Genomic DNA, 17,705 nt, shown 5'->3' with positions numbered 1-17,705 from the left:
GGCGGGGGGGGGGGGGGGGGGGAGGGGGGGAGGGGAGAGGCGCGCGCCCGCGGGCGGGGCCGCCGGTTCGGGGCGTGTCCCGCGGCCCGCGCGCCGCCGGCGCCCGCGGCGGTTGGCGAGGCCTCCGCCCTGTGGCGCGCCGGGGGAGGTGCGGGCTCGTGCTCGCGCCTTCGCCGTTGCCATGGCGCCGCTTGACGTCACGGGCGGTGCGCTGCCCGTGCGTTGCGGCGCGGTGATTGGCGGAGACGCCGTGTGTGGCGCTGGGAGAGAGGCTGCAGCGCAGCGAGCCGCGAGACAGGCACAGTCCGCGCCGGCCGCCCGCCCCGAGACACCCGCCGCCGCGCTCCCGTCGCCGCGCACAGGTAACGGGGCCCGCCGCGCTGCCCCGCCTCCGGCCGCCGCGCCGGGCGGCCGCCCCGGGACCCTGCCCCCCGCCCCCGGGGGGGTGGGGGGGGTGGGGGGGCGAGCGAGGCGGCCGGCGGGGCAGCGTCGAGCCCTCCCTACCCCCACCTCCTCCGGCCTCACCGGCGGGGCGACGGGAGCAGCCTGCCCCGTGGGGGCCGCTGCGGAGGACGGCGGGGGCCGCGCAGGTGAGGCCGCGGCTGCCCCTCCCCGCCGGCGAGGAGGGAGGGGGGAGGGGAAGAGCCGCCGGGGGTGGCGGGGCGGGGGAGGGGGCGGCAGGTGAGGGCCCCGCCCGTGGCGCGGCGGGCGGGGGCGACCTGGCGGCCGTGGGCGCGTGGGGCGGGCGGGGGGGGGCGCCGCCTCCGCCGGGCGAGGGGCGGGGGGCCGGCGCGCGGGGCGCGGGCGGCCGCCGCTGGGTGTGGTCTCCCGCCGGGAGCGCTGCCCGGGCGCGGAAGAGCCGCAGCGGCCGCCCCTCGGTCGGGCTCGCTTCCCTCCTCTCCGCCCAGCCCCCCCCCCGCCTCCACCCATCTTCCCCCTCACGTCCCCGCCCCGGCCGGGGGGTCCGGGCGGCAGCGGCGGCTCCCCCGGGACAGGAGGGGGCACCTCCGCCGCCGCCCCCTCTCTTTTCCCCCCCCCGTCCCCGGGACTGGGCCCGCGGGCTTCCTCTCATCCGGCCGCTGCCGGGGCGGGTACGCGGTATCCTCCCCCGCCGCCGCCCCCGGCGCTGGGCGGAGGTGAGCGGCATTAACGCGCGCTGAAGTGGGCTGGGCTCCGGCGCCGATCCGCCATGACAAAGGCGGCCGGCGAGGCGCTCGGTGTCCCCGCGGCGGGCGGATGCGGCGGCCGCAGCGCGGGGAGGGGCAGCGGGAGGGGCGGCCCGGAGCGCGCCTCCTCGCCCCGGGGGCCGCGGCGCCCGCTCCCCCCGTCGCCCGCTCCATTTTCCGCTGTCACCTCGCGGGCAGCGCCCAGCCCTCGCCGCGCCTGCGGGCGGTCGCTCTCGGCCGCCGGGAACGGCGGGCGGCCTGGCCTGGCCGCCTGGGGAGGAGGGTGCCGCAGCAGCCCGCGGCCCGCCGGACTGGCCTTGGGGCAGGCGTTTTAACCACGCTCGTCCTGATCGCGCCGGGTGATACATGACCGTAGCCAAAACCGTGCTTTAAAATGGCTCCTTAACCCCGCTGTTCACCGGGCGGTCCCGTTCCCAACGCACGTTTGCAAACGTTGCAGAACAGCTGCTGAGTTTGTCCTCCGGTGTTGGGGGTAGGAGCTACTAAAACTTTCCCTTTCAGGTGACTGGGATGTTAAAACGTGCTTGATTTATCCCGATGTGGAAGATAGTGCTGCTGTTGTTTGTGGTAACTTGATGCAAAATGACAAAAACGTTAATGGTTAAAGATTAAGATGCTGGACTGTCGTGTATGGAACATACAGAAATATATAAAGCATGCATGACCAAAATCCAGTCAAACTTTAAAGGGTGGTGTATCCCAAAGCACATTGCCAGGGCCTCAAAATGATCAGGTCAGGGTACATAAAAGGGTGTGGGGTGAGCGAGGAGTAATCTTTCCTGCTGTACCAAAAAAAAAAATTAAAAAATATACCCAATACTGCTGTTAAGCAGAGCTTGATTTTATTTTTTTTAAGTGTTGATAAGATGTGGGTTATGAAGCATGTCAGCCAGGTTGTTCTATCTCAAACACTGATGTTGAAATTTTACTATTTAAAAATATTAGTTCCTTTTGTCTCTGAAAGCGTAGCCTCTCAGGCTGAGCAGCAGTACCTGGCTCAGAATGTCTACTGTATCCCATTTTGGGAAAGGAAGTTAACATTGTTGAAGGGTGTACACCTTGAAGTTTAGATATTTGGTGCATTCTGACTTTGTAACACCCGGTGTGGGATTTGATTTGCAGATCACTATGCCAAGTATTTCTGCATGTAACTGTAGGATTCTGTTAAGGCACAGAGAGTTGTCTGGTACTGTTTGTCTAGCCTTTATTCAGTCTCCTGTGAAAAACTTCTATTGGATATTTTGTCAATTTTTTTATCTTGATAATTGGATGCAGTTGATGCTGCAGCTTGAATGTGGTCTTAGGAGAGAGTGATAGCAAAGAACTAGGATCATTTATGTGCATAAGATAGGAGTGATTTGCTTTCAGTTCACCTTTGGATGCTTTTATTTGCATTTATTAAAATAATAACATACTTTTAAGTTAACGATTTTTCAGGAGGAAGCAGTGACTTAAACTCCTCAATCCATGTATCCATATGTTTGAGCATTGAGTGCTTGTAGTCTGGATTTCAGTTGTACCTCTTACAGTTCCAAACTACTTAGAAAATGGTTGTTCTGCGTATGAAATTAAAACACCTTTGTCCGTGATCAATGTCTGAATAATGCCTCACTATTTTTCCTCTTTAGAAATATCAGCATGGATAAAAATGAGCTGGTGCAGAAGGCCAAACTGGCTGAGCAGGCTGAAAGATATGATGACATGGCAAGTTGTATGAAGTCTGTGACTGAGCAAGGAGCTGAGTTGTCCAACGAAGAGAGGAATCTTCTCTCTGTTGCCTATAAAAATGTTGTAGGAGCCCGTAGGTCATCTTGGAGAGTCGTCTCAAGTATTGAACAAAAGACGGAAGGCGCTGAGAAAAAGCAGCAGATGGCTCGAGAATACAGAGAGAAAATTGAGACTGAGCTAAGAGACATCTGCAATGATGTGCTGGTGAGAAATAATGAAACTGTTGATCCATTTTTACTTAGAGTTGCAGGGTAAATGGTGCTGGGCCCTCTGGGAGTACTTCTAGTCTGTCAGCAGAGCTGTGGTCTCCTATGCTATTTCTGAAGGACAGGGTTTTAAAAAATGACTTTTCTTTCTCTCGTGTATTGATTATTTATATACAAATCATCATAGTTATGAATGCTAATGAATTTGGAGATTGTTGAAACATTATTGTATATAAAGTAATAGTTATGAAAAATCAACATATATCTTTGAAACTAGATACAAGTTTGGGGTTTTCTCTTCCGCCCTTCTCTGTCAGATCACTTTGTACCCTAGATCACTTTGATTTCTGCAACTTCAGTATGCTGCTCTAGTTGTAAGAGGTAGTTCTTACTCTACGGAAATTGTGCCCCTCCCTGGGTAAGATGATGTAATGTTAGTTATGACTCAGCCATGCAGAAAATTGTCTGCAGGAAGAGGCAGTAGAAATGCTGTGATACCCTCTTAAACTTAAAATTTTTAGTAGCAAACTAAAAGAGTGTTCACGTTAGGCATTTTCTGTGGCTTGTAGTTATGTTAAAATGTGCATGTACCCAGCAAACAACCCTATATTTTTGTTGGGAGACTGGTTTACAAAATCCAAATGCTTATTCCAGATTGTCAGGTTTTTTTCAACTGCATATGCCTGTGGTGCTTCAGCAAGCACACGATTAGCGGATGTCCAGTCCCATGACCGCTTGTGAGGCAGATGTTACTGTCAGCAGTAGAATTGTCCCCTGCACTGTGGATCCTGCTGGTGTGTCATCCCATATGTGACAGGGATCACGTACCTGGAGGTGACAGAATGACACGTGATATGAGGGAAGTGTTAAATAGCTAACTATGTGCTTGAAGATCTGATGTCAAACGAAAATTAAGATCAATGAGTAGCATAAATTGTGCTTGCTGTGTAAGATAACTAAATGACATGGGTGGTGATCGCTTCTAGAAGACTGGTTCTCCAAGGGTGTGTAAGAGTCGGCACGGATAACTCTTAAGTCTTGGCTTCCAGTTTAGGCTGGCTTCCATGGTTATTGTAACACACCCAGTTTCATATGTTTTATCTTGTGTAAGGATAACTCTTAACCTTCCGCTATGAAAACAGAAATGCCAAGCTTACACTTAAACACCACAAGAACTGGTAAATCAGTTCTTTCCTAAGTGGTGGCTCCTGTATTTAAGCCAGGGAAATAAGGATCCAAATCTGGTGTTCTAATTTCTTGTTTCTCTTTTAAACTAATTATTTTATTAATGGGAGGGTCCTTGGAGGTGGATGCTTTCATTTCAGAGTGATGTGAAATTCTTCGGTAAACTACTTCTGGGCTTAAGAAATCATTTAAGTCACTGGGCTTAGAAACCCCCTTTTAGAAGAACTTAGTGTTTGCAATTAAATTTTTTCTGATAACAGAAACTAGACTGAGGTAAAACTAGCTTTTATTGTGCATGCTAAATACAAAAACTAAAACAAAACCCCAGCTTTCGAGTTTGCTGCAGTGGCTAAAGTATCTGGGAGGAGGGGGAACATGGGTGGGGAATCTTGTTAAATCTTCCAAATCTCAAAATGGACTTGAATTTCTCTTTGTGTTAATGAAAGATACATACAATGTTCAAAGAAATAACTGTTCTTTGACATGTTACTACTTTTAGGAAGCTAATGTCTTACTAATCTTTAGTGTTGCCAGTCCAGTTTTTCTTAATAGATTAAGGAAAAATTACTGTCCAGAAGAAACAATGCCTTAGGCAGTGATTAGCAGTAATAAAACTACTTTTTTAGACTTAGGTTTAAAAAGAGTTGAAAACTTTTAAATCCTGTCCCTTGATTAAAACAAAAAATGCTTTCAGATGTCATGCACTACCTTTGACATTGCTAATTGCATTGAAGAATTAGATTCATATTCAAAAACATATTCTTGTTTTCTTTGTTGGAATATCCTGTTGACATACCTTCTTACTCACCTAGAAACATGACTGACTATTGCTTTATTTGACATCCACTTTGCTTTAACAGAGAAAAAAGAATTGTGGTGACATATTTAATTGTTTTTTGTGAACAGGAGTCTGCACAATAATACTACATCCAAAGGTAGAGCTAGGGGTTTTTCTTCAGAAGATCCTCTGTAATTTTTGTACTGCATAATCTAGTCTATAACTGTTCACAGAAGTGAAAAACATGGCTTACCAAGTCTTGCATGGTGTAAAGTATGCCATTAATAAGACCTGAAGTGTTAACAGACTTTCAAAGCTTTCGGTCACGAGCCTTATCAATTACAGTACAAAAGCAGCTTGGAAACTTTTGTATCATTTATTAAGACTGTGAATCTGTTTGAGCTGTTGTGTCTTCAGTTGCCTGCTAGGCTCTTAAGTAATATTTAATACCCTGGGGTGTTACGTCACAGCTGAGTGTGGAAGTGACTGGTGTCCTAACTTCAGTGTTGAAGGGAGGAAACCAATTAAGAGAACGTGTGTGTGACTAGCAGAATGTAGCCAAAGCAGGCTCCTCTGCAGCTTTGCGCTCTCTTCCCCCCTTTGTTGGAATCAGATTACTGTTGGATTGGAAGAAAGAGCTCCTCCAATTCAGTAGACACAGAGTATACTAAAGTGTGCCTGGGTTCTCTTCCCAGCTCTTCCGCTAACTTAGAGTGAGTAAGAGCAATTAATCCTGGACTCTTTTCTTGTTTCATAACTATTAGACTCAGTGATTAAAACTTCAGTGGTTATGTGGGTCAGGTCCGACCATTTATTTTTCTTCTTTACACTGGTCTTGCAGCAGGAAAAGCCAGCATCTGCATCCTTGCCACTTCCTAAATCTTCCCTCGCTTGAACCCACCGTGGAGTACCTCTACAGCTCTACAAGCAGCTGAACTCATCCTCTTGTTTGCTGCAGCCTCAGAGTGCTGCTGTACAAAGAAGACACCTAAAATCTCTTGGTCCAACACCAATTCTGTCAGATATACACTGGGGTATATTCAAGTGTAGCACAACTTGGAGTTGGCCTGGTAGTGCTGAAAAACTGCAAATAATTTTGACACATTGTGCATAGCACAAGTTCCATGCACTGTAACAATAAAGCTGAATTTCCAAATTCTTCAAGAATAATATAGTGTGTGTGGGGAAGGAAGTACATTGCCATACTCAAGCATCTTAAATGTACTTGAGTATTGTAGAAAATTTCCAGCCTCAGAAATTTTGTATTGATACAGGAAATTAAGCTTTTTAAGTATTTTTCCTCATGTTAGCTAAGTGTGTGCTTCACATTCTGTTTCACTTTCTATAGTAGAAGGGAGGGTCTGTCTAAAATACCAGTATAATGATCTTTTATTTGTCATTTCCATAATAAAAATTGTTATTAATCTAGCAGGTGTGGATTTCCTTCAAAATGCTTTTTGCAGTTGATGGGAAACAGAGCTGGAACTGAAGTCGTTCAAATTAAATCTGTAGTAAGATGATTTTTTCAGCTAATGAGGATTATTCTGAAGTACAGAGAAGAATGTATGGAGAGATCTGAATAGCTAACATCTGATACTGCTTGCATGTTAGAAGTTCTCAGGAGCTCTGAACTACTAGTAGCTTTCAGGCAGTCTCTGACATGAGCTAAATGTAAACTAATCATTTAAAACACAACTGGCTATCTCCACTTTAGTATGAATGTAATTCTAGACAGTTCCATTCTCTTCCCTAGGCTGGCATGTGCATCAGTAGTTCCCTGCGTGTCCACCAGTGAGGAGGTTCCCATGTTGTGACAGTTCCCATGTTCTTCCCCCCTGTCCAGTCTTCTGGGTGTTGTCTCCTCCTCCCCCAAGCTCCCCCACAGTCACACCTTAAGTAAATCTCTTTGCTTGCAGTGCCCAAGTGCTCTGTTTCACTGTTTCTTTTCCCTTTTGGTTGTTCCCCTGAAGGTCTGGAGAGCTTCCTGAAGCCTTGGCTGCCCTTGGGCATTCTGGAGTTAGTGTTACACATAGGTGTTACATGTTGCTTTTCCCTTGCTCCCTCCCTGCCAGAAAAGATGCAGGTTAATGGCCCTGTTCAGGACCCTCTCAATAAGATGAATTGTTTGCTGCATTATGTCTTCCTAACTTCATGCTCGGAAGTATAAAATGGTTCTACTTGTGTGTTTATACTATTTAGACTTCTTTGCACTTGTTATGGATGCTTCACTTTCTGGAAGTGGTAATTGTTGTGAGAAGAGAACGTGCAGTTAAATCTTGACTAAGTGACTTCAGGTTTGTGATTCTGTCATGTGTATGTTGTTTTGCAGGGAGAGTAGGAGAAGGTTTAGTAACCTGTCATGGGGCTGCAGTTCACTGGGGGGAAGAGAGCATAATTCCATTCGGAATGCATCTAAATGGCTTTTTAAAGAACATACCACAGAATTAATGCCTATTGCACTCAGTCTCAAATTATCGTGGGGCTATTTTCTAGTTGCCTGCAAACATCTTAATAGGTTACTGTGTTCCATAAAACCTGTTTCTGCACTAATTCTTAATGACAGGATTAGGAAATTTAGTCCTCTCTCTAGGAAGCCGTATGCTTTTTGACGTGCACATTTCTCTTTTTCGAGCATACAATGGTTGACTTTTTCTAACCCCCCCCCCCCCAAAAAAAAAAAACCAACCAGTGTGTCTTCCTGATGGTCAAAGAGCACAGCTAACCTATAGAGTGGTGCTAGCAAGCAGGTGATTGCTTATGAGCTTGAATGGCTGATAATATCATATGACCTATGCTATGAAGGTACTTGATACTAACAAAAAATTCAGTGTTCTCACTGAAAATTGCTACCCTTAGTTCTGTGATTCCTTCAGGCTTGCTGATTTTTTTTATTTTTGACAGCACTTTGTTTCTGTCTGAGATCTGTGTCCTTTATTTGATGTTTTTGGAAAAGAAGGGGAGGTGTTTGTAGAAGCTTCTATTTGCAGCATGTCAATCGCAAAAGGGGGGTGGTTAATTTACTGAAATCTAGGTGTTAGGTGCCCTAAATCTTTGTTTTGAAAAACTTAGTCATTATTTTAAGCTGTTTTGATTGAATAATTTATGTTGGAAGGGAGGTCACTTAGTTCAGCTCTGCTCAGAACAGATCCAGTTAGATCACATTGTTCAAGGCCTTGTCAGTCAAATTTTGAATATCTTCAAGGATGGAGATTCCACAACCTCTCTGGACAGCCTGTCATAATATTTGGTCATACTTATGGTTAAAAGAAAACAAAACAAAATCCTTGTATGTAATCAGAACTTCTCATGTTCCAACTTGTCTGCTGCCTCTGATCATTTCACTGTAGACCTCCAGGAAGAGTCTGGCTCCATCTTCTCTTGGCAGCTGTACTCAGCAGTAAGATCTGCTGGTCTTCTCTTCTCCAGGCTGAAGAAACCCACCTCTCTCAGCCTTGCCTTGTACATCATGTGCTCCAGCACCATAATCATGCCGGTGGCCTCCACTGGACTCACTTCAGTATATCCATATCTCTCATACTGTGGAGCCCAAACCTGGACATAGAACTCAAAATGTCATCTCAAGTTCTTAAAATTTGTATTAAAAGATGGTAATTGGTAATGTGCTAGTGGTATATGTGGAAATCTGCAAGTACCTCTGGTTCACAAATAACTTCTCTGCATGAACTTTTATATATTGCAGAGCAAGTGTAGCCAGGGTTTGCTAACTTCCCAGGATGGTTATAATTTAAGCTTTTGATTAACTCTCCAAGTCTAGCTTTTTCAGTTAGGGTTTGGCTGGTATAATTGCTCACATTTGTTGAAGGTAGGAGGCTGAGGCAATTTGCATCAACCTCATGATTTCACTTTGTTAATCCTTTAATCACTTCCCTGGTTGTGGCTACACACCTTCAGGGTTTTTTTTTTTTTTGGCTGTTGAGTTTTTACTTTTTTTCTTTTTTTCCCCTGCAGTGAAAGCACTGCCTAAACTAGAGCAATTTCCTTTAATTTTTTTAAGCAAATGGTCTTTATTTTTTTTTAAGAAAACAAAACTGTTGAATCGTGGAGAATTAAAACATCGTGGATCAGTTCAAATATGAGAACTTGTGTTGTTTTTTATTTATTCTATTTGTTCGTGTAATTGTTTATAAAGACATGAAACTTATGCTCATGTTTGAAAGGATTTTAAATTCCAGCATATATAAGTAATTTACTGGTGGTTGGGCTGCATGAGCTTGTACTTACTCATCTTAGCAACAGGTGCATTCATAATGTGTGATGTTGATAATGTGTGTTTAATGCACCCATTTATCATAAAGTCAGCTAAGGTGCTCTGCATAAATGCAAAAATAATATTTAAATATGCAGTTACCTCTGATACTTACATTAGCTATGCGTGCACATGTGTGTATATAAATGCATACATGTATCTATATCCTCTTGTATTTATTGGAAATAGAATAAATCTTTGCTGTAACCAATAGTCTGCTCTATTAATTTCACTTGGCATTGATGTCTAGTAACTGGCTTTGATTTTTAAAAAAAGTATGCAGTGCTTATACTGTTCAAAAGCATCCAGGTAATGACTTGCTTTTTGACAGCAACCTTCAGTGTTCAAGTACTTTATGCACTTACCGCTGATAGGCAGTTCTAAGCAGCAAAATAAAGTAAGTTGATCAGTTTAGTCACCTGGTGATAGATACTCTCCTCTTCCTTCCGTGCTGTTGAAGCAAGAACTTCACTGCATGTACTTCTAATTTTGTGAGGCTGCTAGGTGTGTTTGTTTCACTGGTTGGTTACTTAGAAGGCTAAGAGTAGAAACACTGCATTGTTAAGATACCAGCTTTTACTGTACCTGTGAAAGATGTAAGTGGTAGAAATATAAAATTTAGAATATGAGCAGAATTAGTGCATTATCTCAGTTCATCTGTATAAACAGATGCCACACTATCGCTGATTCTATCTGGAAACTGCTGTCTGGTTACCATGCACTTGACAGAAGTATGTGTTTCTGAAACAGGTTCTCAAACACTTTACATGTTCTTTGCTGTAGGCAGACACAGCAGCTCCTGGCTCTGAACCTGAAGTGGTTGTCCATTCAGGCAGTAGATGACTACCATTGTGAAATAGACTGAGAAAGCTTGTGCTATCGAAGTTGACTGAAGAGCATTAACACTGTTGATTATTTCTTAAACTTGTTTTTTACTGAACTTCAGCTCTTGTGGAGTTACTTATTTTTCTTGAAATCTGACAGAAGATTGACAATGCCTCTTCTAATGAGAAGCAATAATAACTCATGCTGCTGCTGAGATGAACAGTAAATTCTTAATTTTTTAAATTAGATTTAGTGCAAGTCATGAGGTAGGAAAGCAGTTGTGGGTTGGTGGGATGGTTTTCTGAATGTTGTGACAATGCAGGTAACAAAATATTTAAGAATGGGAATCTGATCTCTAACTGATCGGATTCTAGTGTAGAGTAGGCTTCCACCACTAAAATGGTATTTTTGCTAATAAAATGCTTTTATTAACATTGTATGCTATAATGAACTAATAGATACATAGTCTACTTCAGGAGGTTTCAGATCTTCTCAGAGTGCAAGCTGCTGAAGATAAATGGTTCGTACTTCTGTTTCTTATCAAGGATAAAAAGTGTTACATCATGCGAGACCAAAACTGTAGAGCCTTAAGACAGCTAGAACGTGTTCTGGTTTGGAGTACAGCCACAACACCTATCACTTAGACCTACTTGTCTAGCAGAAATTCTCATCCAACTCAATTAGTTTCAATTTTGTATTATCTCAAGTTTCTCGAAGATGTTCTGATTCTTCAAAAAATAATGATCAATGCTTTTGGCACCATTCTTTTTTGTTGCAAGTCCCCAGTATTCAAGAAATAAATTAATGAGGTGATGCAGAAAAAACCCAAGCCAGGTAAAAATTGTGTATTGACTGTGACCCTCAGCAGAGACTTGTTTTGTGTATTAATGTCTATCGCAATGCCTCAACAAGTTAAATACTTTAATCCTAATTATTTTTCTGTTAAGTGTCTTATTGGCTTCTGCCTTTGGTATGAATTTTCTCAGAGTTGGTTACTAAACTGGAGGGGCATTTTTGCCTATGCCTCAGGATCTGGTTCCTTCACTGTCATGTGTTTGTTAAGCATATGTTGGTAAAAACCTGTAACGATTGGCATGAAGGACTTAAGTCTTTTGAATAATCTCAAAGAGTATGTCCTGATATTAAGTATATTTGCTTCCCTTGCTGTAAATACGAATTGGAAAGCAAAGTGGTAGAGGAACAAGCTACTGAGGGGCATGATAACCTAAGATGGGGAGGGTATATCTGCAAGAAGAGTGACATCTATGGCTGTAGAAGTGTGAACTGAGATGCTGTTCCTCATCGCCTCAGTTCCCATCCTTTTCTTTTTATGCAGGCCAGCGGTGTGCCCATCTGTACGTGCCATACCTTCCCTCTAAGCACCCTGTAGACGTTTTAGTGCACGCACCTACTTCTTACTGACTTAGTTCTATCCTCCAGCACACATGTCAGCATGAAGATGATTTTTCAGGGTGTCCTACTTCTTCCACGTTTTCCTCCACCTGCTCAAACATGATACTGCTTTTGTTCTCTTTTCTAAAGAAACACTTTTAGACTAGTTTAGTAGTGTTTTTTTACATAAACTAAATTTTTTTTGCCATTCTTTGTTACACAGGATTCCCCTTTCTCTGTTAGTCCTTTAGTTCTTTTTTCAGTTACCCTCTTATAACTCAGGCCTCATTTCCTCCATTGTTTTCCCTTTCTAGATCTTCACCAGATTGACTACAGCAAAACTGCTAATAAAGTATATCTTTTTCCTGCTCTTATCAATCCCAGGTGTCCCTATGCATGTCATATCTCCCACTGTTGCATGAACTCCGCAATCTAATTCCTCCCTGCCCTCTGAAGGTCTTTTGTCCCAGATTCTGCATTCCCCTCCCTGCTGAGGCTCATCCTTCTCACCTTTTTCTCTTCCAGCCAGCTTTCTCTTCTCACCTTTTTCAAACTTCTGCTGCTGTCTGTGTGGGCAGCCAATTTGATGGGAAGAGAGAATAACTAGCACTGAGAACAGGCAGCAAGCTTGCTTCCTTTTTCAGCAGATGTTTTACCAGAGAGATCTCCAGTGCCACAGCAGCCACTAGTATTCAACAGCTTTTATTGTATTCCTGTTCTAGTGAGCAAATGAGTAGATAAAAATCTGTAGCTAACTTTAAACAAAAGGCTTTGTTTTTGCCTGGTGTAGAATGCTGACAGCAGAACAGTCCTTTTGGTTGTCTCCCAGGAGGGTTGGAGGTCACCCATGAGGCAGCAGTTGCAGAGCCCTGATTCTGAGCACTGGGTAGTACTGTAATTAGAAGCAGCATAATGAGCCTGTCTCAAAAGCAGCCTGGGTTTGAGAAGGGATTGTCTAAAAATATTCCCCTTAAAATACAAATATTTGTCATTTTCCTCCAACAGTTCAGATAGCCATGTAAATAAAATTTCTACTGGCCACAGATGTTTTGGTTAAACCCTTTGTAGTGTGTGTGTGAATCTGTACAGCGCAGCTAATTGCACATGGTGTTTTTATAGCCTGAGTAACTTTCCTAACTTTGGTGCTGAGGCAGAAAACACATGCGTGGAAAATCACTCGCTAGCTTTTTATGGGAATGATAGGTGTCTTGAACTTGTCCTACATAGATGGCCAACTTTAATAACTTTGTCATCAAAATAGTAGTCTGTAAAAGAACAGCTTAACAAAAGTGTGCTACAGTTACTGTGCTGGTTGGTTAGTGAGTCCACGTGAAACCAAGTACAGGTAGCTCTTCCCACAGTGTGTACCTGGAAACGCTTACTTTGAATGTCTCCCTAGGTACACCTGATACTTTGTATGTGTAATTCTTTCAAACACTCATGCTCAGCTATGCAGGCAGTCAGAAAACAGCAAGTCAACATTGTAACGGTAGTCTGGATGGGTTTGTGTCTCCTGCTGCAAAGGAAGGGTTGTTGCCGTAGAAGCATTGGGGCACAAGAGGAGCTTGGTATGCTCAGGGTTGCAGTTGGTAAGTGTATGTTGATGCATCTGGAAAGCTGAATCTTAAGACTCAATAGACTGTGTTAGAACAAGCAATTAAATGGCAGTACTTCAGCTGGATGTCCCTTTTCTTCATATCCATCACATCTTTTTCTTTCCTTCCTCCCCTGCTCACCTTCTTCCTTTGTGGAGAACAAAGTAAATAGCTACATGGATGGTGTGAAAGTGCAGTGGGGGCTTTTGATTCCTGTTTGGAAATGGTACTGAAACTCTTCAAATAATCTGAAGTTATTTGGTGGTCTTCTAAAAGAAATACAGACTTGAGCACCAGTGCTTCTATAAGCTAAACTTTTAGGGTTTTTTTAAATGAAATTAAGAAGTAGATTTAAGACAAAAGTAACACTTTGTCATGTGCAGGTGATCAGGTATCTACAGCTTCTTCTCAATAGTGTGTTGTGGGTATTAAGGTTATGCTGATGTAAGGGGAGTTTGGGCAAGGTGTGGAATGTGGACAGGAAGCCTGTTGAAAGTTACTGCATTCAGAGAAACCACATCGGGCTCAGGAAGTCCCTTCACATTGATGGAGATTAATGGAAGCATGACATTTTCTTGCTTTCTTTATATATTTTTCTAATGGCATCCTCTTTTGGGCAGTGTTACAGGTAGATCAGTAGACAGAAGAGTCCTGTCCTGTGTTCTTGTTTTGTCTTGAAGATAGTGGCATGCTGTTTACATCATGAAAATATTAGGCCGTTGTCAGTTAGTGTGAAATAGGTTTCAGGCTGACCTTAAAAAAAAAAAAGATAAGCTGTTTCTTTCATGTCTTCCATGAATTTAAAAACCAAAGAGTTCTTCCATGTTGTCTTCATCTCTATGCCATATACCACAGATAGGTGACAAGTGAATTAAAGATCAGCTAATACTCCTGTGTAATTTATCTTCAAAACTAGAAATAATGTCATAATTATATCAGGTGGCTTTTGATACTGCTTGAAAACAAAAGGCCTGCCTTGTAAGCTCTTGAGCAAAACTGATACTATTTATAAATTACCTAACGTTTATCAGTGTATTCTTTTGTATTTTTGCCATTCTGCAGCTTGGTTCTTTTGCAAGAGCAGTATCTTTTTGTTTCTCCAGTAGTTCTAGAGTTTTTACTTAACGATGTATTTTAATAATTAATTTTTGGTACTTAAAAACAAAGCTTCTTGTCTCAGAGCTTTAAGTGTATATTACCTGCTCATTTACAACTATCTCTTTCTAGAACCTGGTGATTTTATTCTTACACTCCTGTTTGTCAGGAGGGAAATATTTTAAGTAGAGCTGTTGATGCAATACTCAAGTGCATTAATAATTATATAAAGCTCTCAGGCAATACATGTGCTGAGACTGAGCCTTTAATAAAGGGAAATACGCATAGAAGTATAAGCAACAAGGCAAAACTGAGGCATTGATTTTAATGCTCTTATGATGAATTTGGGAAAAGTCTTCTGGCCCACACAAGTCATTTGCCAAAGATGTAAGCAAATACTTCTGAAAGAATGGTAGTTTAAGGCTTCAAGTGTCAGGAAAGGACTATTCAAGTCTTTATGGGTTGCCTTCCTGTCTTCAACTGAAGTTCTCACCACAACTTGGCAAACTGAAGCATGTCTACTTGCAGTAAGAAGCAGGCAGGCTTTTTGTAGGGGGTTGGGTGTTGGGGTTTTTTGTTACATGGAATTACTACTTGTTATGCTTCCTTCACACTCCTAACCGAGCCTGGTAACTCTTACCTTTCAGACTTTATCTTGCAAAACCACAGGAACGAGTCCATAGGGCTTTCATCAAAATGGGCTCAAAACACATTGTGCTAGATGTTGCCATCTGTTGACTGTGTCCTGCTCTGGCAAAAGAATGTGTGTAAGAATGAAGTGAATCTCTTTCTAGTTTGGTGTTTAAAATAAGCCAAGATTGAAGTTCACCAGTAGAATAATACATTTGTGTGCATACAGCCTCTGTTACGTATCTCTGGAGACAAAGACTTTTGTCTAGTGCATACTTGCTCAGGGTGGGGGAACGTACCAAATTTATGAGATTTCTTATCTATGGTATGTATGAGCATAGCTGACATCTCCTGAGTTCAAATGTGCTGTCTGTCCCAGTCCAGAGTACCAGAAAGCTGTTAATCGTAATTGCAGTTGTGAAGTGTTGAAGTCTGATCTTTTAACAGCCAGCATATTAGTAAGAGTTGATATTCAAATTTAGTACATGCATTTTTTTTTTAAAGTAATAATTTTCCATGAAGTCTTTCTGGAAAGACTGTGTATGACTGTTATGAAAAGTATTAGCAGCACTTGTACAAGCTGTTACAGGTTTTGGCTGAAATGTGCTCTAAGATGCTGCTGCATCTCCCTAATTGACTACAGTGCTATGGTTGGTTTCACAGCAGTTAGATTCTTGCTATCAAATTAAAAGTTCTGACAATTACGTCTGAGTAGTTGTGGGGTTCGTGGGGCAGAGAGTGGTGTTTTGGTTTTGTTTAAAAAGCTGTTTCTGCCAGATTCTGATTGAGGCACTGTAATTAACTGCCCATGGAGTTGTAGTTAGTGCATATTAGCATACATAAAAAATGGATGGGAATTTTGCACAATAGCAGGAATGTGATGAATGAGCATGAGGGCTTAGCTACATACCATGTAGCTATAACATACCCATGCTGTATGGACTTCAGTTGTCAGGGTGTTGTATGCATTTCAGTAATGTGGATCACCTAACTAACTTGGTAATTACCCATCAGCTTGTTGGTCCAGGCCTGGACTGGCTGTTAGCACTTCAGTAGCCTGTAGGTTGATCAGCTCTATACTGATAAAACATTGTCATGTCAACCGGTAAAGGAGAGAGAAGATAGGCATATATGGGTGAGACTATCGAAACAGTTCTTGTTCCTGTTTCTTCTGTTTTGGACAAACAGAACCCATCAACAGGACTTAAGTATCAAGATATTCCTCCCTGTGGAAAAAATTGTATCCTCCAGAGAAGCCTTGTAGTTAAAGCTATGGAGAAAAAAAAAAAAACCAAAAAACAGTATTCCCCATAAGCAGATGTGTTAGCAGATAACAAAGTGTTAGATGGGTTATGCCTTTTGTTATGCCTAACATTTTATGTTCTCTTCTGTATCTGAACTCTAAAAGGTCAGTAGTTTTACTGGTCTCATCTGTATGGCTTTCTGTAGCCACACCACCTCCATGCAGATTGGGGCTTTCACAGCCACTCTAGGATTGATCAGTGTACTCTGAATCCTCAGCCTAACTTTAAAGGAGTGTTTTGTGTTTACTTATGACAGTAAAAGAAAATATATCCTGAAATAAAAAGACTGGTACAAACAGGAGGAACTGAATATCTAGTACTACATAAATAATAGGGAAGAGATCTCCTTTCAGTAATTTCACATGCTAGTTTTTAAATGTTAATCTGCTTTCAGGTTTTGTTGTTACTGTTTATGAACTATTTGGCATAAATAAAATTTCACAAAGATATGTGGCCTACCAGTCCTACGTGTTCTTTGTACAGAATAGAGTCTTTCATCCAGATATGAGCAAGCTACCAGTGCAGTCTTGGAGTCTGAGTCTCTTTGCATAGGCTATATTCTATGAGTATCTGTTCAAAGGGATTTTCTTAGCTCTTCAGTCTTCTAAATTCAACATGGGTTTAAAACTTTCTCAGTACAAGGTTATGCACTGTCCAAGCTGCTATTGCCCTGATAGTATGTATCTGATTAGGAAGACTTTCTCAATTGGTAGTCTCTTCTCTTCTCTGTGTGCTGGTGCAATTCAACCATTCAGTTAGATGTTTGCAAAGAACTTTACCGCATTTGTGACCTAAGTGAACTTTAGGTTTGGTTGCTGCTATGGGAGTGAGCAGAGCTGTACTTAATCAAACAACCTTCTGTACAGATGATAAATAATTTGTGTTTCTAGAATCACTGAAAACATCTTGGTCTGACCAGTTAATGGAGGGTACAAGAAGGAGGGCAACTCCCCATGGTGCCAGAAGGGTCAGTGCAGACTGACACACCTGACTTAATTGCAGTCCTACAGAGAAAAACTAATAAGGAGCCTTATTCTCAGTAGCTGGTAACCTTCAGTTGTCACTGAAGTTGGAGTTTCTTGGTACTCATGAAAAATGTCATAGCTGTGAATCCTGAAGCTCTCTAATGGTGAGAACAGAGCGTGTAAGTCATTACAGAGAGCTGAAGCATGTGAAACCATGTACCTTACAGCCTTCTGCTTCACTCCAGCCGCACTAGGGCAGAGGTAGCTCTGAACCCTTCTCCTCGCGTAGTGGTATGCCCTCCAGAAGGGCACCTTTGCCGTGAGGCAGCTGGGTAGCCCCTTCGACTGGCTCCATAAAAATACTTTTGCCACCGACTTGCTCGTACAGTGTTCCCAATGTTGCCAAAAGATTGTCTCTGATGTCATTCAGATGGGAAGCAAGGACGCACAGCATTTTTCGATGTCTGCCTGCGTGGTTATAAAATGAAGCTATATACCAACCCCCACAATACTGAAAATACCAAAGACTAAAGCTGATTGAATAAACA

At 43.0% G+C, this 17,705-nt stretch overlaps 1 protein-coding gene across 1 annotated transcript in view; it reads left to right on the top strand.

Annotated features, from left to right (window-relative positions):
* Positions 1-230: 230 nt before the first annotated feature.
* Positions 231-17,705, top strand: part of YWHAZ (tyrosine 3-monooxygenase/tryptophan 5-monooxygenase activation protein zeta) — a 28,615-nt gene continuing 11,140 nt past the window's right edge. Inside the window, exons 1-2 of the mRNA XM_074885650.1 lie at positions 231-362; positions 2,816-3,119. Coding sequence (XP_074741751.1) covers positions 2,826-3,119 — 294 coding nt within the window. The 5' untranslated portion in view covers positions 231-362; positions 2,816-2,825. The remainder of the gene's footprint in view (positions 363-2,815; positions 3,120-17,705) is intronic.

Source organism: Strix uralensis, chromosome 1, assembly GCF_047716275.1.
Source record: "Strix uralensis isolate ZFMK-TIS-50842 chromosome 1, bStrUra1, whole genome shotgun sequence".
NCBI classification, from domain to species: domain Eukaryota; kingdom Metazoa; phylum Chordata; class Aves; order Strigiformes; family Strigidae; genus Strix; species Strix uralensis.
The sequence above is the reverse complement of the archived record's forward strand: the minus strand, read 5'-3'. Positions and strand labels throughout refer to the sequence as shown.